At 41.4% G+C, this 25,935-nt stretch overlaps 1 protein-coding gene across 3 annotated transcripts; it reads left to right on the top strand.

Moving 5' to 3' along the window:
• The first annotated feature begins 1,606 nt into the window (after positions 1–1,606).
• POGLUT1 (protein O-glucosyltransferase 1) lies at positions 1,607–25,225 on the top strand. 3 transcript variants are annotated; one of them, XM_032631069.1, is made up of 12 exons: positions 1,607–1,828; positions 2,608–2,698; positions 3,811–3,954; positions 9,396–9,531; positions 11,757–11,878; positions 16,341–16,400; positions 17,832–17,931; positions 19,641–19,699; positions 20,760–20,927; positions 21,662–21,718; positions 22,162–22,387; positions 24,874–25,225. In XM_032631069.1, the coding sequence occupies exons 1-11, from the start codon at positions 1,744–1,746 to the stop codon at positions 22,316–22,318; spliced, it is 1,179 nt and encodes a 392-aa protein (XP_032486960.1). In that variant the 5' UTR covers positions 1,607–1,743; the 3' UTR covers positions 22,319–22,387; positions 24,874–25,225. The 3 variants fall into 3 exon arrangements, with proteins under 3 accessions (XP_032486960.1, XP_032486959.1, XP_032486961.1); XM_032631068.1 differs by lacking the exon at positions 24,874–25,225 and having other exon boundaries at positions 1,676–1,828; positions 22,162–23,022; XM_032631070.1 differs by lacking the exon at positions 22,162–22,387 and having other exon boundaries at positions 1,687–1,828; positions 24,874–25,222.
• The last annotated feature ends 710 nt before the right edge of the window (positions 25,226–25,935 follow it).

The raw sequence follows: 25,935 nt of genomic DNA, 5'->3' as shown, positions 1-25,935 counted from the left end.
GCGCACAGTGGTGACGTCAGCTCCGCGACGGCCCACCGCCCCAGCCGCGAACAGGCCCCGGAACTACACGAGAGCCAGGGAGGGAGCACCGCACCACGTCTTGCGTGCACCTGCGCAGTGGAACTCGCCTTCTCCGCTGGTGTCGCGGTCCCGCCTTCCCCGCTAGTACTAACCAACGTATTTCCTCCCAAGCTCCAACGACGTGCGGACAACCATGTTAGGGCTTATTCCTATTATCTCATGGACTCCAAGGAACAACCGTGTTCAAGTTATCAACCCCCTTTTTACAGATGGGGGAGGTTGGGAGACATCACCTGAGCTCAAGTCACTGCTAGGTAAAGGAGATGGAGCCGCGAAGTCGTGCTTCAGCAACAAATCTTGCGCTTATTTTATGTTAAGAAAAGGACTAGGTAGATGGTGGAGTTACAAAAGTGAATATCCCAAAGAGCTCACAGTCTAGTAGAAGAAACAATACACCAGGAAAACACAGTAATTACAATTTATTACAATAAATATAACATTAAAAGTATGCCCAAGGGGACTTCCCTGGTGGCACAGTGGTTAAGAATCCACCTGCCAATGCACGAGACAAGGGTTCGATCCCTGGTCCGGGAAGATCCCACATGCCTTGGAGCAACTAAGCCTGTGTGCCACAACTACTGAGCCCGTGTGCCACAACTAATGAAGTCTGTGCACCTAGAGCCCATGCTCCGCAACAAGAGAAGCCACCCCAATGAGAAGCCTGCACACCCCAAGAAGAGTAGCCCCAGCTCGTGGCAACTAGAGGAAGTCCGCGTGCAGCAACGAAGACGCAACACAGCCAAAAATAAATAAATAAATTTATTTATTTTTTTTAAAAAGTATGCCCAAAGTCCAGAGACAGCATGCAAGACACGGTACTAAGCTCTGTGGGTTGTGGTGTCAATCCCAAGAAAATCTTCACAGAGAGCTTGGGGTTTAAAGACAAGACTGCAAGAACGAATAAGCCGTTTCATTTACACTTTCCTTTATATAACATATATAGCTGTATACCTATACTGAACAGCAAAATGTTGACCACTGTTTTTTTCCCTGATCACCCCAACTGTTATAAACTGCTATTACAAAGAGATGTGTGCTATATACTATCTGCAACCCTTTGGGGTCTAACAGTACTGTACACATTCAGGTGCTCAACAAATCTATGCTATTTAGTAAGAAGCAGTTCGAGGTTGTGAAAGAACTACTAGCCTGGGTTGTGCCCGTAACTGTGAATCTGTGGGCGAAAAACATCCTCTCTGGCCTTCAGTTTTCTGGCTGCAGAGAATAAGATGTTTTCAAGATGTTATAGGATGTAAGAGACAAATATTACACATATTTTTCCCTGGGGATGCCATTTATTCATTCTCTCCTGAGATCCGATTTCACCTGAGAGCGCGCGCGAGACAGAGGGAGAGAGAGAGCTATATATGTGGATATGTGGATAGCTCGGCTCTAAACAAACGAGCAGGTCAGCTACAGCCAGCCCGCACCGAACTGTGGTTAGCTGCGCGGTGGGTGCCCAGCTTCCCCGCGCCGCCTTCCCAGGGACCCTTTGCGGCTGGCCGGGCTCGGGACCAGGATCCGGAGGCAGAGCTGAGCGCAGCAGTCTCACGGCGGGTCGGCCCTCCGCCCACGTGGTGCGGCTCCACGGCCATCTTTGTGCGGGGCTGCGCTTCCGCCCGCTTGCGCTGCAGCCTGGACCCGGCAGTGGGAGGGCTGGCGATGGAGCGGTGGGTGCGCTCCCAGCTTCGGTTGTGGCTGCTGTTGCTACTCCTGCACCCGGTGCCGGGCTGCCAGAAGGAGTCAGGTGGGCTCCGGACAGGGCCGAGCCCACTGCTGGGGCTCGGAGTCTGGTCCGGTCCCGAGGCGCTCTCCCGCGCCCCTCGCTCCCCGTTGCGGCCGGCGCTACGCTCGTGCTGTGGGCGCTGCGGGGCAGAGCTGGGCAGGGGGCACGGGGGCACCTTGGAGCAGAGAGTGCGTTTAGGTGTCTGGCAGTGCTTCTCCTGCCCAGGACCCTGGAGAGTAACCCATCCTCCGGAATTGAGTGATAGAGGAGAGGGGAGGGCCATGCCCCTGTTTACCCACAGCGGGTATGGCCCACGCTCGGCTACCCCGCACTTCCCTAACACACTGGGGGATAATTCGTGTGTGTGTGTGTGTGTGTGTGTGTGTGTGTGTGTGTGTGTGTGTGTGTGTGTGTGTAGTGTTCTTAGTCCATTGCCAGAAGAGATGAAGGGAAGGTTAATAATGCCTGGGGCTTTTAATCGATCCTCTTTGTGGAGCTCAGTTTGATTAGTAAAAGTTGAGAATCCGTGTTACCAGTTTATCCATAACCTTCTGAGTGTCAGGCATTAAGCGTGGAATTTTTCCCATTTCTTGGATACCTGGCAGCCCGAGTAAAGGGGCAGACTTGACCTGAGTGCAGGAGAACTGTAGAATGAATCCTTCCTGGAGGTTCATTTCCACCAGTGGGATGAGAAGAGGGTGTCTAAAAGTTTTGACCTTCTGTTGGTTCTGCCTGCTTGCTGCTAGTCAATAAGAGTGCTCAGGAGTATTTTGTTAACTTTGTTACTTCACTTTTTGAAGGTTCAAAATGGAAAGTATTTATTGACCAAATTAACAGGGCTTTGGAGATTTATGAGCCATGTTCAAGTCAAAACTGCAGCTGCTACCATGGGTGAGTTCTTTTCTTTGACGTGTCTTTAAGAATTTAGATCTTGTCAAGAGGAAATTCCCTAAAATCCCCAAGAGACCTTGGTTGCAGTGGTCAGAGAGCCAAGCATGTTTTGAGAGCAGACAGGGTCCTTGCGGTGGTTTTCTTATATTTCTGGGGGATAAAAATACCCTGGGAGAGGAGAGGCCCAGGTGCCTGTTAACTCCTTGTGGGAATTAGTATATGTACTTGTCTGCTTTCTCCCCTGGACTGAAAGCTTCTTGAGGTCAAGACCTATGTCTTATATTCACTGTCATATTCCTGGTGCTGTCTCTCAGTAAGTACTCAATAAATACTGTTGAAGGAATGAACATATATTTAAATGAATCGAATCATAAGTTTCTTGTTGGTTATCTTTAATGTATGCAAATTAGGGCTGGAGTGTGTTATGGTAGAAAGATTACTTTGAAATCAGCCTTGGGTTCTAGTCCCAGATCCAAGTCCCAGATCCGAGACACTTCACTTGTCTAGATTTCAGATTCCTCATCAGCTAAATAACAGGGTCCTTTAACTCCTCATTATGTTATTCTGTGATTCCTCAAAAAATTCACCTGATGTGTGTGATACTTACTGAAAACTTGCTACGTACTGAACTTTAAAAGGGATTAAAAATAGTGTAATTTCTGGTTACTCCTGTCAGTCATACGTACTGCTAGAGTATGCAGGGTGGTGGGGGCCAAACAGACTAGAACATGGGACTCAAACAGTGTCAGGCTGTAAGGCATAAACCATACCTTCTGTGAGATTCAAAGAAGGGGAGGTCAGTGGGACTGCAGTGACTGGGAGGACGTAGGTGTGGCATGAGCAGTGAAGGAGGAATATACATCAGGCCAAGGAGGGGCAATCCAGATGGAGGGAGGTAGAAGAGATATTGACTTGCTTTTTCTTTTTTGTGGCTTTGTTGTTGTTGATATTTTAGATCGCCTAAGGTGCTTCCAGGAAAGCATTCCTGCCCTCTATTCTTTCCCAAAGCTTACGTGTTCTCTAATACTAAGCCTAGACCCACAGATAGGAAGTAGGTGGAATGGTATTATTCTCTTGGCCTGCCTTCCTTGATGATTCCCATTCTTTCCCAGTGTCATAGAAGAGGATCTGACCGCTTTCCGAGGAGGTATCTCCAGGAAGATGATGGCGGAGGTAGTCAGACGGAAGCTAGGGACCCACTATCAGATCATTAAGAACAGATTATACCGAGAAAATGACTGCATGTTCCCCTCAAGGTAAGAGCTATGAGGTACATATATCTTCTGATCTTATTGCATAAGGGCTTACTTGATACTACTCTTATAGAGTCCAATGAAAGGGACTTACAGGTAAACCCTTCCTCACATTTCAGAAGGACTACAAAATAGTGACAAACTCTTCTGCTTGCCCGGGAATTTTTCTTGCCAACCTCTCTTCTCCTATCTCCTATATCAAAGCCTGTCTCCTCTCTCTTTGTAAGGCTGAGGCACATCACTGATTGTACTGGCTGTGACTCTGCCCTTTCTCCTTCCTCAGATATAGTAGCTGCAGGACACAGGCTGATGAGACCTAGCATGAGTGAGCTGGGCTGAAGGAGGAGGAGAAGCGTTGACTGACTGTCAGGTGCCAACTACTATTCTAGATACCAAGTATTCAAAGGAAGATGGTGGAAAAGCAAGAGAAATAATGGGTGCTGCAGATTACGTAGGCTCCACTGGCCAGGACTTCAGGTGTGAGAGCTGATGTTACATATCAGTGGGCTGAGAGCTGGCGGGGAGCAGGGAGGGTCACAGACTGAGCCTGGAAGTTGGCCTTAGGCAGCATTATGTACAACAAGTGATAAACCTTCCTCTTAGGAGTCCTTTTTTCCCCGCCCCACCCCCCACCCCGGCCCTGCCACTCGGCTGACCAGGGATCAAACCCGGGGCCTCGGCAGTGAGAGCACAGAGTCCTAACCACTGGACCACCAGGGAATTCCCAGGAGTCTTTTAGAAAAACAAAACAAAACCTCTACTCTTTATAAAATTACAAAGTACAAAACCCAGAAGGCAGGATATTCCCTTACTAAGATCTTTTTTCTAAATGATGTTATATCATTACAAGTAAAATAAATAAGCAGTATTGTAAAAAACATGCATCCATTTGGTCATAAGGATTTATATTATTTGTCCGTAATAACAACTTTATTATGAATTAGTATACTTTCATTGTAATGTAAAATATGTAAAAACAAGAACAATAACAACAAAATAAAGATCATTTAATATCCCACACTCTGAGGTAATCACAATTTTGGTTATCAAGTGTCAGGGGCAAATAAGGTGGTAGTGGGGAAAATCACTGAGGTATTTTAAATAGACATTTGTTTCATTACTTGGAACAATAATAGAGACTTTAACTACAAATTATGAGCATAGAGGAATTTGTAATTTCTACAAATGAGAAAGAAAATATGAATATAGACATTGTTGGACTTTAAAAGCTTTTCCACTGTTTAATAGTTAGCTGAACAGTCTCCAGATCAAATTAAGTAGCGCTCTCAAAGTGTCTGAAAGGCACATGGCTCTTATTCCAGACCCCAGAGCTTTTTGGTCAGAATCATGAGCTCTTAGAAATATTAAGAGAGCACAGGACCTTTCACTGACAATGAAAGGTCCTAATGTGTTGAAAGTTCCCTATTCCAACTATTAATACATATACAACTAAGGAAAATAGAGTTAAACAAAAGAGAAATAAAACGAAATATTCAGAACCAGTGTCCTTAATGAAATGGACACAGTTGTGTAATATCTCAGACTCTCATCTGGCCAAAAGAAGTATCTTTCTAGGTCTAGATACTTTTACTTCACCCAGTTTGAGAAATATCTATGACATTTAAAGTATTCAGTTCTGAACAAAAGAAAATGTAAACTCAGCCTTTCGAGGATGAGCTGAGAGATTTTGCTGAGGAACTGGAGCACCATCTAATTAACACCGGAGGTAGTTCCCTGGTGGCCTAGTGGTTAGGATTCTGGGCTTTCACTGCCAGGGCCTGGGTTCAATTCCTGGTCGGGGAACTGAGATCCCGCCAGCCATGTGGCGTGGCAAAAAAAACCCCACAAAAAACCAGAAATAAACAAAAAGAAATACGGGAGTCACATCATTTCAAAGGTAGAGAATAATAGTATTATTTAAATAATAGCTTTAGTGAAGTATGGTTGACATAAACTGCACATATTTAAAGTGTACAATTTGATAAGTATATATATAACCAAAATAACATATCTGTCACTACCAAAAGTTGCCTTGTGCCTCTCTGCAGTCTCTCTCTCCCCCTTTCCCCGCCATGCCTTCCTCCCACCCCCATCCTCAAGCATCCACTGATCTGCTTTCTCTCATTATAGATTATTTCCTAGAGTTTTATATAAATAGAATTGTACCGTATGTGAGAGAGTGCTATTTTAAAAGCTGAATGGGAAAGAAAATAAATGTTTCAGCTGTTACATGTAAATGTACTGCAGTAATACATTTTTAAAAAAACTTTTTAACGAGTAATTTTTTTCAGTATCAAAGGAGTGTTACATGGATAAACAACAAGGTCCTACTGTATAGCACAGGGAACTCTATTCAATATCCTGTGATGAACCATAATGGAAATGAATATAAAATAAGAGTTTATATATGTGCGTAACTGAGTCACTTTGCTGCTGCACAGTAGAGATTGGCACAGCATTGTAAATCAACTATACTTCAGTAAAAAAATTAATATTGGGTCTTTGGATATATGAATAGGGTGTATCTTTCCATTTACTTACATCTTTAATTACTCTCTCCATTGTTCCGTAGATTTTAGTATGTAGGTCTTGAATGTCTCTTGTCAAAAGAATCACAGGGTATTACATATTTTTGATGTTATTGTAAATAGTACTTTATTAATTTCATTTTCTATGTGGCCATTGTTAGTATATAAAATATGCTACATTTCTAAATTCATTTACTGGCTGTAATAGGTTTTGGCTAGATTACTTAAAATTTTCTACATAGATGATCATGGATCTACAAATAAAGTCAGTTTAAAATTTTCTCTTCCTATTATATATCTTTAATATTCTTCTTGCTTTATTGCATCTGCTCGTATTTCCAGTAAAGTGTTCAAAAGAAAAGAAAAAAAAGGAGTGTTACATGCACATGGTAAAATATTTGGATAACTCAAAAGTATGTACAGTGAAAAGGAGGTTTCTCTACCACCGTACACCCCCCTCCACCAGACCACTAGTCCCTGAGTCCTTCTCTCAAGAGACAACTACAATTACCAGTTTCTTTTACAGCCTGCCAGAAATAATCTCTGCATATACAATTATCTAGATTCATCAACAAACTAGAACATGCTATATCTTCTGTTCTGCAACTTACTTTTCCTTTCCTTGTAACAGTAGATTTTGAAATTTTTCCATAGGAGTACATGGAGAACTCTTTCATAGCTGCATAAAAACCCATTGTATGGATTTCTGTATTGAGTCCTCTATCAATGGCCACTTAAATTTTTCCCCACCACTCCCCTTTAATTTTTTTTTGGCTGTGTTGGGTCTTCATTGCTGTGCACGGGCTTCCTCTAGTTGGAGTGAGCGGGGGCTACTTTTCATTGCGGTGCATGGGCTTCTCACTGCAGTGGCTTCTCTTGTTGCAGAACACAGGCTCTAGGTGCACAGGCTTCAGTAGTTGCAGCACACAGGCTCAGTGGTTGCGACACGCGGGCCCTAGAGCACGTGAGCTTCAGTAGTTGTGGTGCTTGGGCTTGGTAGTTGAGGTGTGCAGGCTCAGTAGTTGTGGCTCATGGGCTCTAGAGCGCAGGCTCAGTAGTCATGGTGCACGGGCTTAGTTACTCCACGGGCATGTGGGATCTTCCCGGACCAGGGCTTGAACCGGTGTCCCCTGCATTGGCAGGTGGATTCTTAACTGCTGCACCACCAGGGAGGTCCTCCCCTTTCATTTTTTTTTTTTTTTTTTTTGCGGTACGCGGGCCTCTCACTGCTGTGGCCTCTCCCGTTGCGGAGCACAGGCTCCAGACGCACAGGCTCAGTGGTCATGGCTCACGGGCCTAGCCGCTCCGCAGCATGTGGGATCTTCCCGGACCGGGGCACGAACCCGTGTCCCCTGCATCGGCAGGCAGACTCTCAACCACTGCACCACCAGGGAAGCCCCTCCCCTTTCATTTTTGACTAATGTAAACAATGATGCAGTAAACATCCTTGAAATTAGACCTTTGAACACTCATGTAAATACATCTGCAGGCTAAACTCCTAAAAGTAAAATTAATTGGCCAATTAATGTGTTTTTAAAATCTTGATAAATAGAACCAAATATCCTCCAAAGAGGTTGTGCCTGTTTACACTTTCACCAGCCTTGTATCATGTGCTCAGAATAGACCTCACACTTTCACTATGTATTATCAGACTCTTTGATCTTTGACAATCTGATTGATGAAAACTGGCATCTAGCTTCACTAGATTTTTTCTTTTGTCATGGTGATACTTAATTTTTTTATTGAAATATACTTGACATATAACATTGTGTAAATTTAAGATGTACAACATGTTAATCTGATACATTTATTTTCATATGATTGCTATTGTAGTGATAATTAGCACCTCTATCACCTTACATAATTATTCTCTTTTATAGTAGTGGGAATGATTAAGTTCTAGTCTCTTAGCAAGTTTGGTAATTATAATACCATTTGGTTGTCTATACTCAGTACACTGTGTATTAGATCTCTAGGGCTTATTTACTGCTTATTGTAAGTTTGTACCCTTAAACAACGTCTGTCCTTTCCCTCTATTCCCCAGCCTCTGTTAAGCACTTTCTCTGTTTTTATAAGTTTGGCTTTGGGGGCATTTCCTTATAGTAGTACAGTTGACCATCTTTTCTTATGTTTATGAACTATTGATATTTTTTGTAGTTATCACCCTGTGTATAAATCAATATTTTAAATCAGTCATTTTCATGCTGCCAGAAAATTTTGGTTAGGCCTTGGAATGTTGCCCCCCAGTATAGTGCTGGTCAGGACCTCAAAGGATGGGGAAGAAAAGTTAGCTGTCAGTGTATACTCACTTTTTTTCCAGAAATCCTCTGAGAATTCCCAGGAAGTCTATTCTGAAAGCAATATTACAGTCTTTGTGATTATATACATGGCACTCTTTCTGGCTTGCAAAACTGATTTTAATAGTGTTCTGTATTCAGTTTGAAGGTAATGAAAGGTTTCCTATCCTTCCTCATAAACTATGAGACTTAGTTATGGTGGAAATAAAGATAATGTCTTTGTGAGATGCAAAGCCCAAGGGACACAATTAGAAAATCAGCTTTTCCGGTTCCTATCAAAATTTGTATCTTGCTTACTAATTAAACTGTTCTGTGTAGGAGACATAAAGAAATGCTGGGAATGAAAAGAGGAGAGGAAATGGTGGGAGTAGCAATAACACTCCCTTCAAACGTAGGATGACCTAGTCGGAAAATTTTATTAAGTATTGTAAGCTGGAGCAGCTTAGCCAGAAAAGGTAACTGGCACCATATGGAAGAGTGGAGTAATCCTTTCAGGACACTTTGCAGGAGGCTGATTATCTGGACACTGGCTTGTCTTACTTTGAAAGTGTAAGCGGGACCCTGCCTTGTCCGAGAGCAGGCACTGCTCTGGTGAAGTTGTGGTATTTCTGGTTGACAGGTGTAGTGGTGTTGAACACTTTATTTTGGAAGTTATTGGGCGCCTCCCTGACATGGAGATGGTGATCAATGTACGAGACTATCCTCAGGTTCCTAAATGGATGGAGCCTGCCATTCCAGTCTTCTCCTTCAGTAAGGTAAGTATAGGAAGAGCCATATGAGGGGGTGGAGGGTGGTCCTCTAGCATATAAGCAGGAGATAACTGTGGCAGAGTCTGATGGATGACGGTGAGGATGAGGCCTGAGGTCCAAAAGTGGGTCTGTGTCCCTGTTAGCTTCACAGTCATTGAACGATAAGACTGAGGAGATGGGGTTGAGGACCCATAAGTGATGTGAGTAAGGTTGCTTGTGTTTATAGGGCTAGGGATGGAGGGTAGGGAATGAGAGAGGCCTAAGGAACCTCTAGGACATTGGAGGTGGGATTCAGAGATCCTACAGAGCATGGGAGAGAGTGGCCCAAGAAAACTCATGGGCTTGAAGTTAGGGAAAACCTGCATTCAAAGAAAAGATTTGTTGAGCTTCTACATTGTATGTATCAACCATAGTATTAGGTATCGTCTGTCCGGCCACTGTATCCCAGGGTCCCAGCCTGGCTAACAGTGAGACTGAAGGTGCTAGATAACTTCACACAGTTTGCACCCAAGCAATGCAGTGAGGGGATATGCCTGCGATACCCGAGAGGGATATGTGAGGGGGTGATCTTTGGGTCTAGTTATGGAGAGATAGGAGTACTAGGACACACTTGTGGGCTTGGAGAACTTGGGACAGTGAATATCTTAGTGCTCAGGTTCTTGTAAATGGTGTATTAGCAGGAATGGGCCTTCATTCCCTAGAGACTAAATATGAAAGCATTTGGGGGCAGGGATGGGGGGAGGCTAGAAGAGAGTGGATGGGAGATTCTATGGGAGAAGAGTGGGTTTAAGAAAACCCTCTGAACTTTGAGAAAATAACTCCATTTCTGATTTGGTGTCTCCAAAGCAGAGGAACTTTTTATCCCCACTTTTTCTTTATCACAGTTTACTTTCTCTCTAGACTTGTTTATTTCCTGTGTTGCAAGTGGGCTGAGGCCACATTTGTGTTGCATTTCCCATGCTTTAGCCTCATTTCTCAAAAGTGCTTGGTCCCGTTATTTCTCATGAAGCCCTCTCAGAAGAACAGATAGAGGCTCCCATGTAAGTCAGTAAGGACTTTGTGTTTATTACTTATCTGTTTTTTCTGTGGATAATAAGTATGACCATCAGTATACTAACTTTCCTTTCATCTTTAATCCCCTCCCTTTTTTTTTCTGAACCAGTGACTCTTAGTTTGCAAGGGAGGGATTTTAGTCTGTCAGCTTTATAATAAATGTGCAGTTTCTTTTGAGCAGCTGTTATGCCTGAGGTGCTTGATAAATCATGTACCATTTTTTAAATATTTGAAAGACAAACAGCATATTGCATATGTAATTCCAATGGAAGAAACAGTAGAATTAGAGGCTTATCAGTGACCAGAATTTTAAGAGAGGTAACCGTGTAGAGGGAACAAATGGTTTCAAACTTTTTTCAAAAGATGTGGGATAACACCCCTCCCCCCGCATTCTGCCCATCACTACTTTTGACCCTGATCAAAAAAGAAAAATAACCAAAAAATAACTCACAATTTATTGACCAACCAATGTGAGCTCAGCAGTGCCACAGTAATAGGTAATACTAACACTTACTGAGCATTTACTTTGTGTCAGACACTGTTCTAAGTTTTTTACATGTACTAACTCATTTAATATTCAAAACAAGCCTATTAGATAGATAATATTATTGATATTATTATTTATCCAGTTATAAAGGTAAGGAGACTGAAGCATAGAAAGATTAAGTAACTTGCCTAGAGTTGGAAAGAGGTGGAGTCAGATGATCTTTCTCAAGAGCCCACACTCTCAACCATTGCACTGTGTTTCCTAATTCTTGCTCCTAAAAGACCTATCTAGGAAATAACTAAGAACTGGTAAGATAGTATACACTCCAAGTGTAATATCAGTTAAAAGATGAGACAGCTATGTGATCATTCAGAATTGGGTATATTATTTCCCTAAACTAAAAACTCCAACAGTGTATGTCCTCTAGAAAAACAGAACTTTGGGGAACTGGAAAAGTTGACCTTTAGTGTGATTTTGTATTCTGGGATTCAGTCAGCCCACATATTTTAACCCATGGTCATTTTTGCCTTTTAGCATCTAGAGTCTAGACTTTGAAGACTAGGGAAAATATATCTTTGACAATATAACACTGGGGCAAGGCCTTTTCCAGATCCCGTGGCATGAATGCAGTTTGCTGCTTCTTCTTCCGCTCTGAGACTGACTTAGAATAACCTCTCTGTTTCTGTTGGAGACATCAGAGTACCATGATATCATGTATCCTGCTTGGACATTTTGGGAAGGAGGACCCGCTGTTTGGCCAATATATCCTACCGGTCTTGGACGGTGGGACCTCTTCAGAGAAGACCTGGTAAGGTAAGTCCTTTAGAGGGGTTTTATTTATCCCTCTTTGTGGGTCGTCTTGAAGTAAACAGTAAAGTATAAACAATTAATTTTGTTTAAAAGGACTAACTTTTTTTTTTAAGGACTAACTTTTAAGCTAAAAATGAAAGACAAAAAACTATAGCATAAGCAATTTTGTATGTGTATAAAAATATTTACATATCCATAGAAAAAGAGCAAAAGAACCTACCCTAAAGTGTCAGCAATGCTTCTGTGGGAGGGATTCTAGAAGCCTCTTCTTCTTGAAAGTTTTCTGTACTGTTAAGTTTCTCTAAATAAGAGTGAGTTACTTTCATAAGTAGGAAAAAATGAATGACCATACTGTGGGGAAGGATAGAAAATTACTTGGAAGCACATAAATGTACTTTGTAATTAAGAGCTAAGTCCTTCAGGCAGGGATGGTGTGGGTATAAATGTCCCATAGATATCTCAAGTACAAGCTTATTCCAAATACTCTCTAATTCACGATTGAAACCTGCCTTGGCCTGTTGACTGTATCCCGCCATTATTTCAGAATTTAGATTGTCCAGGTCATCAAGCTGTAGGTACTTCTTACCTAGCTACATTTTACATGAATCATTCCAACAACATTGGTACCTAATGAGAAAACTTCTAAAAACACACCTTTCTAGGTATTCTCTCAGATGTAGGGAAAGCAGTAGTTTAATTCAACTTCATTTCCACAGATGTCTATCACCTGTACTAAGTGTGGCTGGAGATTTAAATGAGATGAAGAGAAAGTCCCTTCTCTGGAGAAGCATATAAGGCCGCAGTCCTCAGTGGCAGCTAGAGCCACTGGGTAAAGAAACAAGTTTATTATTCAGTAGGTATAATTAGGAAGTTATTTTTTAAGATAACTTGGTCTCATACTTCATAGAACTGGACCTGGAAATTGTTCTTGTCCAGCTGTTTATTTCAGGGATGAGGGAATTCAGGCTCAGAGAGGTTAAGTGACTTGGTCAAGGAACCAATTTAGGCCTGAAGTCTAGGTTTCCAAGTGCATTATTCTCTCCACTTGACTACTTAATATTTCCTATGTTCTCCAGACATTGAGACCATCATTTCTTACTTAGCATTTCATTTTGAACATAATTTTGAGAAAGGGAAAAATAAAAATGTCTTAAACCTTTTTTTCTCCAAGTTATTCCTGACTTTAGTTTTCTAATCCTTTTTTTGTTTTTTCAGGTTCTTGCAAATACCCTTTTCACACTCTTCTTTTTGTAGCTCTTTTCCCACCTGCTGTACATCTATTTTGTTTTTAAAATCATTTTAAAAACAATTTTTTTCTGAATATGAAACCTTTACATGCTCATAAAAATTTATAAGTGTGTCCAACTTAGGCAACTTTTTCCCCGATTATTGGTGTCTTAGAAATCTTTTCATGTCAGTACATATGAAATGACCTCATTATTTTAAACAGTTGCATGGTATTCCATCGGATAATAATTTAATTTATTGTGTCCTTTGATGGACATGTAGGCTGCATGTGTAATATATGCATAATTTCTTGTTTTCTGGACTATTTGAGAATATGTTGCATACCTTATGACCCTGTACCCCTTAATACTTTCGTGCATATTTCCTAAGAGCAAGAGTGTTCTCTTTTATAACCACATTGCAATTGTCAATTAGAGGAAACAATATTAATTTAATACTTAGTTGTCCCAATAATGTCCCATAAGGCATATTCCCTCTCCAGTACAGGAGCCAATCCAGCATCATGTGTTGTATTTAGTCCTCATGTCTCTTTAATCTTTAATCTGCAGTAGCTCTTCAGTCTGTCTTTCTCTTTCGTGACTCTGACATTTTGAAGAATACAGGCCACTGAACATTTTTAATAGAATGCTCTTCAGGTTGGTTGGTTTTGTCTATTTCCTCATGATTAGATTCAGTTTATGCACTGCTGGCTCAGATACTTACATAAATGATTTTGTGTGTATCCACCTCTTGTTAGAGATGTTAATTTTGATCACCTGGTCAAGGTGTTATATCAGGTTCCTCTACTGTGTAGTTACCGCCCTTGTAAACTAATAAGCAATTTTTAGGGAGATAGCATATGTTTTAAAATCTAATCTTAAGTGAATTTGTTTTTCTTTTGATACCTTCCCCTTTTATTCTTCAGTTGAATCTATTCATGATTATAGAATTGCAATTTTATTTTTCAGAGCCCTCCGTTCAGAATCTCTAGCCCCATGATTTCATTTCTCACCTTTAAACTTTAGTAATCTACTTGCTTATCTACACTGATGTCTGCCTGGCATTTTCCTATTTTTATAAACTTTTGGGAGTTTGTCCCCATTGACTTACTTTTCACTCTGTGGAAGAATTCAGTGTCCCTGTGTATTTAAAGAATTCACTCTATGGTCAGCGGAGAGGTGGGGTTATAAAAGAGGGCTGGGGCAGCACCAAGCTGTGGTGGCCACTGTTAGTGCTTGCCGGGAGACAAATGTCCTAACATGGGTCATTTGAGGGGTGGGTAGGTGGGTAGGAAGAATGAGGGAGAGAGAAAACAGAGATGATACTTGGTTCAAGTCTGTGTCTGCGGCTTTCCCCAGGGACCAAGGAAGTTTATACTCAAATTTTCAGTATAAATTGATGCATTTTGTGTTGGGTAGTTTGGCAGTATACATGAAAATGTAAAATGTTTATATCCTTTGACCCAGCAATTTTACTTCAAGAATTTATCCTAAGAAGATAATTAGACAAGCATGCAAAGATGTGTGTACAAGGATATTCACTTCAGTGTTGTTTCTTAAAGAAAAAAGTTTAAAACTACCTGAAAGCCCACCAGTAAGGAATGAAGTGAATTACGACATGGTTATAAAATGGAATACTGTGCATGAATGGAAAGTAAAGGTAGCATAGGACTTAAAAACAGGGACTCTGGGTTCAAACCCTGGCTCTTATTAGCTGTGTGACTCTAGACAAATTGCTTAACCTCTCAAGGGCCTCAACTATAAAGTAGGGTTAATGAAACCTACCTTGTAAGGTCATGAGAATGAGTTTATATTTATATAGCACTTAGAACACTGCCTGGAACATGGTAAGTGCTATATAGGTGTTGGCTCTTATTATTATCTATAATATGTCCTAATAAGAATGTTAGCTAGCAACATGCATGGTATGATCTCTGTTATATAGAGCAAGGTTTTTCAATCTCGGTACTCTTGATGTTTGGGGCTACATCATTCTTTGTTGTAGGGGGCTGTCCTGTGCCTTGTGGGTTGTTTAGCAGTATCCCTGGCCTTTGCTCACTAATGCCAGTAGCAATCCCCTAGTAGTGAAAATCAAAAAATATCTTTATATACGGCCAAATGTCCCCTTGGGTAGAGGGGCAAAATCACCCCCAACTGAGAACCACTGATGTGGAGAGATGATTGGAAGGAAATTCTTCACTGAAACGTTAAATTGTTAAAAGTAGTTATCTGTAGGTGGGGAGATTCCAGATGAATTTTTTTTACTATTAGAATTTTATATAATGAGTATACACTATTTTTTTCATTAAAAATAAAAAAACAAAAAAAACCCATTGCTATAGTGTTTATATTTTGGTGGGAGGGAATGTGAGACAGAGAAATAGTTGGACTGGAGAATCGGGTAAAGATGATCCAGCAAGAAAGGACTAGAAGATAAGCCAGGAAAATAAGAGCAGTGGTCTCACCTGAGAGAAAATGGGACACTATCTGAATCTGAAAAGTATCTCTACCTGAAAAGTTTATGTTCTAAATCTCTCCATTACAGCAAGTAGCTCACCAATCCCTCATTAACTCCAGTTCAGTCCAACCCCCTCCTTTTTCAGAGGAAGACTCTACACAAACTTCTGGGAAGGGTTCCTACAAAGTAAGTTAAGAATGATGCATCTGTGGACTAGCAGTTTCAGCAAGGAAGGCTGGCTGTGGTAGTGGGTACTGAGACCTGAGTTTCAGGGACTTCGTCTTTATGGAACACTAAGTACAGTTCTGGGGATACCAGGTGCTTTGGAAAATCAGACTAAATCTGATGGTAACTCCTATGCATCTAAAACATGAAGTCAGGAAGTGATTTGTTTCCTTGCCCTTAATTCAGTTTCTGATATTTTCTGCAGTTGTCTTTGCCTGTTAATTTTATCAATAGACTCTAATTAAAGTGGGGAAGAAATCCTCATTGTACTGAATTAAATAGCCCTAAACATGTCACTTAGTTTTGGAAACTTTTCTTTCAATGTTGTTAACTTATTTACCAGGCCGTAGATTTGTAGATATTGCTTGCCAGCATCTCCATAGGAATGAAGTAATAACAAAAGGGAACATAATGTTATTTAGAGCTTTTTCTTTGGAGTAGCCTGGATCAGACTGATTTCAGAATGTAAAGATCTCAACTAATCTTCAGAAATGGTTCAAAGTCATCCTTATATAGTTAAGGAAGAAACATAGAAACTAATGAAATCTATTTTTAGGTCAGCAGCACAGTGGCCATGGAAAAAGAAAAATTCCACAGCATATTTCCGAGGATCAAGGTGATTATACTTTCTGACATTTTACAAAAGTATTTTTCCAGTTAATGTGCAAAATATAAGTAATTTTGAGGGTGTGAGGAACCCTAGTTTAAAGAGAAAGCTAAGATAACTAAGAAATAAACACAGAATCACAGAATTTTAGACTAGAGAAGAACTCAAATTATTTGCCCAAATCACTCTAAGTTGAACTGAAATTCCAAGAAGTAAAGTTCATCTGTCCAGTCATTCAACAGATATTTACAAAGTGCCAGGAGTGTGATGGGCTTTGACTATATATAATGCTGAACAGAACAATGAGTTGTCCTCTTGCCTGAGAGATTACAGTTTCCTAGGAGTAGCTTATGATCGTGCCCACAGGCCCTCTGCCACTTAATGGCAGAGTGGGAACCATCACCAGCTCTTCTGACTGCCTTTTTCATCAGACCATGTGGCTGCCAAATAGTGGTGGAAGCGCAGACTGAGACTGGTGAAAATGGAGAGGGAAGCAGGGAAGGAAGGGAGGAAGAGGGAAAGAGAAAAGGTTGGGGAAGGACCCTGTCCATGTTGTTCAGCTCCATATCCCTGGTGCTAAGAACAGTACCCACCACATAGATGCAGAATGAGTACCTGTTAGACAGATGAATACAAAAGAGAATGTTTAGGGAGAGAGTTTTGTAGTTTTCTCAGAGCATCCTTGTCCGAGGTCACAGCCTCTCTTCACTCGCAGTGGACTTCAGCCCAACAGCAACTGCTTACACTTCCTTATCAACCTCTCTGGTTCTCAGATCTTCAGATCAGATTCTTAACTTGGAATCCATGTGTGGACTTCAGGAGTTTTAGGGATTCCTTGAAATTATACGGGGATATGTGCATTTTTCTAGAGAGGGGGTCCACAGTTCTCATCAGATTCTCAGGGGGTCCATGACCCCTCAAATGTCAAGACCGTCTGCTACTAGGACCATAACTAGGACTTTTTCTACATGCAGTTTTCAGGTGTTTGAGCCTTTCAGTTTTCTTTTTAATTTAAATATTATACTGGATTTTACAAAGCACACCCCACAAAAGTCACGTAGCTATTTTGGTGAGTGGTGATTACCTAGTCACACAGCTATGAGTACCAGTGATTAGAGGTTACATGAATCTTCTAAAAGGGAAATAATTCCCTGGGATATGGCTATAGTGCCCAGAACAACATAATCCTAAAGACTAGAATGCAAGCAAAGAAGGGCCAAATACTCCCCTTCCCTGAAGGGTAAAGTGGAGAACAGCCCAGGACCTCCTAGTTGCTGTAGGATCTAGTGTCCCCCTCCTCTTCTATTAAAGTAACCAATGAATTGTCCATCAGTGTGTACAGTCTTTATCATTGGGTCCGATTACTGCTTCCCTTTCAGAGATTGAGAACAGTATTATGGTGTAGGACACATAGTTTTATGTCATGTGTTTCTTTTATAGGACAAGTCCAGAACGAGATCCTCTCATTCTTCTATCTCGGAAAAGTCCAAAACTTGTTGATGCAGAATACACCAAAAACCAGGCCTGGAAATCTATGAAAGTAATCACCAATCATCTGACTAGAACTACAGCAGTGAACATTCTCACTCAAAGAACGTTGCCACCTGGGGAGAATTTGAGATTAGGTTTCCTCTCAGTGTTGGGATGAATATAGAGGAAGTTCCATGGACTAAAATTAGCATATATGTAAATTATTCTTTTTCAAATTCACATTGCTTTTCTGGCCCATATTATGACTTGTATTTTATACAATTTTGAAGGTTTAAACGTAGGTCACAAACTTTTTGTGTAAAGGACCAGATGGTAAATGTTTTAGGCTTTGCAGATTCTAGAGTCTGGGTTGTAGTTACTCAGCTCTGCCATTGCAGTGTGAAATCAGCCGTAGACAATATGTAAACGAATGAGCATGGCTGTGTTCCAATGAAACTTTATTTATGGCACTGAAATTTGAATTTCATGTAATTTTCCTGTGTCATAAAATATTCTCTTTTGGATTTTTTTCCAGCCATTTGCAAGGTAAAAAGAATCTTAGTTTATGTGTTGTGTACAAAAATAAGCAGTGGGCTGGATCTGGCCTGTGGTCTGTATGTTTGCCAACCCCTGGTTTAAACCAGAGGTTCTCAACCCTGACTATACAATCCAACTAGAGAACTTAAAAATGAATAGAATGAATCAGAGTCTTTGGAAATGACATATAAGCATCTTCATTTGTTTAAAACTCCCTTTCACCTTTCATTCTAAGGTGAAAGCAATGACTGGCTTCTTTGGTTTGAAGTCCATCTCTATCCTCTTAACTCTTTCTTGCCTTATTCAAAGAACCTTAAGCCCTAAATGTCCTCATCTGAAATTTCCATATACCATATGAGGATGATATGAGAAAAATGTTTAAACTTCTTGTCAGAAAAACTAAGTAAAAACTAAGAAATACTAAGTAAAGCTGCATGTATTTATTATGTGACTGCTTAATTCAAACAGGAGCAAATGCAGTATAAGAAACTTTGTTAAAAAATAACAATATGAAAAAGGTATCCATTCAGCCCAGCATCTACTATGGGAGGCTGCAAAAGCAAACAAGACTTGTTCCCCTCATCGAGTTTACCCTCTGCTAATGTGACTGGAATACAGATGGGGGTCTCAAACTCCGATACCCCCAGGGGCTGCACTAGTGAGAAGGAGAGAGTGCTGAAGATCCGGTCATTGCTGCCCAGGGGAATAGGAGCTCTCTTTGCCAAATCTTCCCTTTTTTTTCCCCAAGAAAAGTTGGAAATCTGGGTTTTTGTAAGAAACACCCTACCACCTCTAAATGTTGGCAGTGGTTAGAATATTTATTTTTAAATACTTTGTGAGCTCAACAAAATTTGTGTGTGGGCTACACCTCTAAGCCCACCAGCCACCATTTGTAACCTCCTGTGCAGTATGATTTACACAGAGTGAAATGTGCTGCAGGCCATGACCTCTGAGTTCAGGGGATTCACATGGTTCCAAGGGAGCTTAAACTGTAAAATCAGACAGAACCAGGTTGAAACCCGAGCTCTTCTACTTCGGGCCATGCGACCCTGAGCAAGTCTCCCAACTTCTCAAAGCCTTGGCTGCTTCATCTATCAAGTGGGATAATCATGCCTCCTGAGTCTGTTTATTATAAGACTTAAATGAGGTCATGTTGATGAAATGTTTAGCAATGCTTACTGCACAGTGGTCTTCAATAAATGCTCCTACTCCTAGTATTAATAACTTCCTTTTCACTGAAAGGATACCTTGGGAAAGCCAGCTGCTAAGGATGTCCATCTTGTGGATCACTGCAAATACAAGTAAGACTTACAGAACTCCTGACTCTCCTAGTTTCCCTATTGCTTTTGGAATAGCTTCACTTTGGGTGAGAGTTTTAATACTAGGGTCCAGGCGGGGTTTGTGAAAGTCACATGAATTCACTTAGCTATCATTTTCTCAGAGTCTGCTGTGCACAAGGCTCTGAACTAGGTTCTGTGGGAACCGTGGAGACATGAAGTGTGGTCCCTGCTTCCAAAGAGCTTGCGTGCTTGTAATCAAAGGGATGGGATTCCTTCTCTCCACACCCCGCCCAGCCAAGAGCTGAAGTTAGATCAAGTATTTATTAGGTTATTAAAAACAGTTTACGGTCCAACATGAATAAAGCATATGTAACTATTATACTTAAATGCCAGGATTAAGGATTATATGCACATGTAAAACCAGGTCAGGAGGAGGGCAGGGGGGGATTCAGAGAGATGAATGCTGATTATCCTGCACAGTGAGAACTATAGGGTAGAAGCAGCTCTGGTTGGAGACAGGGGTACATGCATAGGAGATGCTGAAAAGAAAATGTTCTTTTCCTTCTAAGTTAGCTTTTTTCCAGGGGGCATTTCTTTGAAGATTGATTAGGTATGCCTGGTTGTCTTCTCCAGATTTCATAAGAGGGAATAGGGAACGGGGCATGCCTTTGATCAGGTAGGGTACCCTATGGGAAAAACAAGGCTTTGGGAGGCCATGATGAGTTCAAGACTTTAGGCCTAGAAAAACTTGTAGCAAAGGGTGAGGTGTTGTTTCCATCTGAGCCTTGTATCCGCTGTACCCAGCACCCAGCTGCTGGCCCTATCAGTCTCTCCCTGGAGAAAGTATCCCTTTTTTCCCCTCACCCTGATATTCCCAGGAACAACCTCTAACCCCTGGAACAACAAGGAGTTTATAGAAACTTCACAGGGACATGCTGATGTGTCCTTGAAGACTGAAAATGGAAAAGGAAAGGAGAGGGGGTAATAAAAGGAAAGAAGGGTAAGAGGGAGTAAGAAAAAAAGGTCATATCTGTGGAAGTAGGCATATAGTTTCAAGTATATTTTGCTCTTTCTTTTCCAGGTATCTGTTTAATTTTCGGGGTGTAGCTGCAAGTTTCCGGTTAAAACACCTCTTTCTGTGTGGTTCACTTGTTTTCCATGTTGGTGACGAGTGGCTGGAATTCTTCTATCCACAGCTGAAGCCGTGGGTTCACTATATCCCAGTCAAAACAGATCTCTCCAATGTTCAGTAAGCAGCTCTCCCCCAAGCAGAGTTTCCGATGACTCCCGCAATCTGCCTCTAAGTCCCCAGCCATTTAAGACATTTACTCCTGATGACTTTTTCCATTGAAAACTTTTTATTTTTCATATTTGGTTCTCAAAATAGTATTGCATTATTATCCAACTAGGCTGAGTGGGATTTAATTTTTAAAAGTTCTCTAATGCTGATTTAAAATGTAACATTCAGACAGTATGCAGTGAAAAAGCTCTAATCTCTCAAAGACTAGAGATGTGGGTATTCAGTTGTGTTATATTGTCAAAAGGACTTTCAGATACAGCATGAAAATTGACCTCAGTGAAACTGCGGCAAGTTTCCTCTCATGGAGGGAGGGGCTCGGATGAGGAATGGAGAAGGGCCAGAAATGTAAGCTCAGCGCCCTCTTCCGGGGGCCAGAGCAAGAAACGAGGGAAATTTTTTTCTTTACTATTGATTTTTGACGTGTATCATTGAACATTTCTCTATTTTTCCAAATATGTTCCGGAACTACAACATTGTCTTCCGCCTGTGTGTGAGATATTTGTTGCTGCTGTTGTTGTTGTTATTTTGTTCCTGTGAGGACCTGATATCTTTGCTTTAAAAAAGAAATAATTCACCATCCACATAGCTAGAGATTAACTATGGACCTCACTCTATGATCTCTCTGACTTAGTACTAATGAGCTTGGTCTGTATTTCAGAGCCTAATAATTCTTTCCATTTTAGGGAGCTGTTGCAGTTTGTAAAAGCAAATGATGATGTAGCTCAAGAAATTGCTGAAAGGTAAGTTCTGTTCATTTTTCTTTTTCCACTTTATCATCCCCATTTTGCCTGAGCTAATGTCATAAGAATGCTGTTACCATGGTGATACCTGAATTTCAGCCTCATTATACAGAGATGATCAGAATCAAAGCTGTCTTGGGGGAAAACACACATTCACATATGTCCCAAGCCCATACTTTGTAGAGTTAGACTGAAATCTTTGAAGTCATTCAAGTACTGTTTCTGAGGATTGGCTGTTTACGTATTTGTTTTTAAGAAAAAAAAAATCATGTCTATTTCCAAATGCGTGTGTGTGGATATGATGGCTATAGAGTTGGTTCTGAAGATCAGAGTTAATTTATATAAAGTACTCTGAACAGTGCTTGGCACAGGTAAAAACGCTCAAGTGTAAGCTACTAGTATTATTCAATGGTGTGCTTTATTCTTGTTAATCTTGTCTCTAGGGGAAGCCAGTTTATTCTGAACCACTTGCAGATGGATGACATCACCTGTTACTGGGAGAACCTGTTGACTGAATACTCTAAATTCCTGTCCTATAATGTAACAATAAGGAAAGGCTATGATCAGATTATTCCCAAAATTCTGAAAACTGAACTCTAGTAGTCATCATTGAGCCATAGTCCTCTCTATGGCAGCAGATCTCAGACATCCTGTGGTGAGAAGCTCACTGTGAGTGTGACACCTATACCTTGGATACTATTAACAAGCCAAATATCTGGTTTTCCTTATCATGCTGCACCAAGAGCAACTTTCGAGAAAGATCCGAAATATGTTTAATATAGATATGAAGCAGCTCAACACTTTGGCTGAATAAGGACCAGAAATCATGAGATGTGGGTTTTGAACCCAATTCTGCCTTTCATTTTCTTAGGACCAATCACAGCTTGTGCCTCAGATCATCCACATGTGTATGTCCCTCACTTTGGAACTGACTGTGCCCATGGGATGATGCCCTTTGTCTCATTGTTTGGAGTAGAAAGTCAATCCTTTGGAACTAGTGCAACTCATCACCGCAGTTCTGCAGTTATTCTACACTTGATTTCTGTCGCTATATTTTAATGTAGAAAGCCCTTTAGGGTTTGTGAAAAATACTTGGGGATTATTTCCTAAAAGGTCTAAGGAAGCAGTAGTGTGCCATGCCATGATGTAGGAGCTCTCTTTTGTAAAAGCCTAAACTCTTTGGTACTCAGGAGATTTCTATAAAGCCACGTAGAAGGGGGCCAATTGCATGAGCAATTTTTGCAATTGGATTTCAAGTTCCCTTTCTGTACCTTCACACCCTTCTTTATGTCCTCTTTCAAAAAGAAGACATAAAAACCTCTTAATAAATTTAGGAGATGGTCCTTACTTTTTAGAGGAACTGTGCATAAAACAGCATCTCTTCCTCATTCTTCACATGCCCTTAATATTTTTCCTCCTTGAGTTGGCGGTAGTCCATGCTTGCAGGGATCTCAAGGAGTCTTCATGTGTGAAATGGTGTTAAGTTGGGAGTTTAGAGCATTCAACTTTAGCACTTACTTTTATAGGAGATGTTTGTTTTAGTGCACATCCATGTTGGAGTGCTTCCTTTTCCCTTTTTGAAAAAGACATTTGGATAGTAGTTTAATCTCAGGCTGTTCTCCCTAACATAGTTGAAAATGAAGAAAAAATTTTAGATTAAAACCCATATAGTCTGTCCCTGGTGGCACAGTGGTTAAGAATCCGCCTGACAATGCAGGGGACACGGGTTCAAGCCCTGGTCCAGGAAGATCCCACATGCTGCAGAGTAACTAAGCCCGTGCACCACAACTACTGAGCCCGTGTGCCACAGCTACTGAAGCCCACGCACCTAGAGCCTGTGCTCCGCAACAAGAGAAGCCACCACAATGAGAAGCCCACGCACCACAAGGAAGAGTAGCCTCCGCTCGCCACAATAGAGGAAGCCCGTGCACAGCAATGAAGACCCAGTGCAACCAAAAATAAATCAATAAAATAAATTTATAAAACAAACAAACAAAAAAACCCATACAGTCTGATGACACAGAACCAGCCTTGTCCCTTAGGCCCAAACTTTCCACAGAGAAATCAACTGTTTGCCATTGCTTTTTTTTTGCGGTACGCGGGCCTCTCACTGTTGTGGCCTCTCCTGTTGCAGAGTACGCCTCTGGACGCGCAGGCTCAGTGGCCATGGCTTACGGGCCCAGCCGCTCTGCAGCATGTGGGATCTTCCCGGACCGGGGCATGAACCCGTGTCCCCTGCATCGGCAGGCGGACTCTCAACCACTGCGCCACCAGGGAAGCCCTGCCTTTGCTTTTTAAGAACTGTTCGGTATTAACTGGTTTCAAAATTAGTAAATATGAGATTCAGTTATATAAAATCAGGGACTTTATTCCACTTGTGAAACAGGTGTTGGGCCTTTTAAACTCCCTTTCACAAAATTGTAAGCCTATGGACCTTCTTAGTAAAGGACCTGCTGGTAAGATCATTGCATAGAATAAGGCAGGTGTTAAAAGTTGGATTTTTTTGAGTATTAAAAACTCATGGGAGGGGCTTCCCTGGTGGCGCAGTGGTTGGGAGTGCGCCTGCCGATGCAGGGGACGTGGGTTCGTGACCCGGTCCAGGAAGATCCCAAGTGCCGCAGAGCGGCTGGGCCCATGAGCCATGGCCGCTGAGCCTGCGCCTCCGGAGCCTGTGCTCCGCAACGGGAGAGGCCACAGCAGTGAGAGGCCCGCGTACCGCAAAAAAAAATATAATAATAACTCATGGGGACTGTGTTCTTAGGTGCTATAAGTCTGGCATTAAGCAGTCCAGATTTCTGAGTTGTACTGTGGTTTTGCCTAATCAATAGGAGGCCCTGGTAGATATTATCATTCTGTTTTAATTTTCTTCTCACTAAACTAGGAGCAAAATTTTCAGTTCTTTGGATTAGGAGCTGAAGGTGCATTTCCCTGGGAGTGTTTCCTGCTTTGCTTCAAGATCCAGCTCAAGCATCATCTTTCAGAATCCTTGTTTTCATTCCTCTAGGCAGTTAGAGGCTATCATAATACTTTGCTCATGCCTGTATTATATGATATCACATTCCACTGTAGTTATTTGACTGTTTCTCCTACTGTTCTGTGAGCTTCTTCATGGGTGAGAATCATGTTTTACTTACCCTGATTTCTCCATTCTCCAGCACAGTGCCTCACACAGAAGGATGCACAGAAGAATGCTGGAAGGATGGATGGATGGATGGATGGATGGATGGATGGATGGATGGGGACAGCAGGCTTAACTAAATCCTATTTACAGACTGCCCAGACGTTGACTTCAAGGGGGACTGGACAAGACTGTAAGAATTGGATCAATGCAAATTCTCACCTACCTTTTGAAGAGTTAATAAGAACATCTTTGTATTTAAGTACTGCAAATGTTATTCAGATTTTACAGTTATTTGTTTACCTCTGCATAGATGGTATGAAGATGGTGTGTAATGACATGTAAAATGTATGGTTTTGAAAATAATTTTTATCTCCATAACTTTCGAAGTTGTTGTTTGTTGTTAATACTATCTGGGTCTCAAACTTACCATTTCTTCCTCAGAGAGCTAGAAGCCACACTTTTCTTCAAGGAAAGAAAATAATTGAATTTATTTGAGTGAAGTGGGATACTTGGATAACACAAGTAATGATTTTCCTTTATTTGGGGAGTATCATCTGTGTGATGTTGTCAGTGCGCCACCTTATTCTGCTGTTACATCAGGTTTTCCTAACAGAAGAGAAAAGAAACCACCTCTAGCTGGTTTAAGCAAAAGAACTTTTTAGAAGGGTATGAGGGCATCTCCGAGTAGTTGGAAGGGTAGAAAGCAGAGCAGTTTCAGGAATATCAACAAGGGTTTGGATAGTTTCTAGAGTGCTGCTGTGTGCAGTTCCAGAGACAGCCAGGCTCTGTCTCTGAGCCCAAAATTCCCAAGAGAAAAAAATTTAATGGGCTCCTTTGGGTCAGTTCTGAAGAGGATAGTTCCCTGCCCTTTACCCCTGTACTGACTATGAACAAGAGCAACAGAGATACATTGAAAAGACATCTTCTCATGCATCTAAAGATGCCTTCACTTAACGTAATCCTACTGCATCCCGAGGTAAGACGTGGGTGAAGCAAAGGGGTACAATTACAAATCACTCATTTAATATTTATCAGATACTTCTTGAGCATTTACTGTGCACAGCAGTGGGAGATAAGAAAATGTTTACAACAGGCT

The sequence above is a fragment of the Phocoena sinus genome, chromosome 4 (genome assembly GCF_008692025.1).
Source record: "Phocoena sinus isolate mPhoSin1 chromosome 4, mPhoSin1.pri, whole genome shotgun sequence".
Classification (NCBI taxonomy): Eukaryota; Metazoa; Chordata; class Mammalia; order Artiodactyla; family Phocoenidae; genus Phocoena; species Phocoena sinus.
Note: the sequence above shows the minus strand (reverse complement) of the source record. Positions and strands in the feature narration are given on the sequence as shown.

Bases quoted from the DNA above. Each gene is read 5' to 3' on its own strand.
- POGLUT1 (XM_032631069.1), top strand. From the start codon at position 1,744: ATGGAGCGGTGGGTGCGCTCCCAGCTTCGGTTGTGGCTGCTGTTGCTA. The intron at 3,955-9,395 runs GTAAGAGCTATG...TCTGGTTGACAG, and splicing joins GACTGCATGTTCCCCTCAAG to GTGTAGTGGTGTTGAACACT. The intron at 16,401-17,831 runs GTGATTATACTT...TTTCTTTTATAG, and splicing joins GCATATTTCCGAGGATCAAG to GACAAGTCCAGAACGAGATC.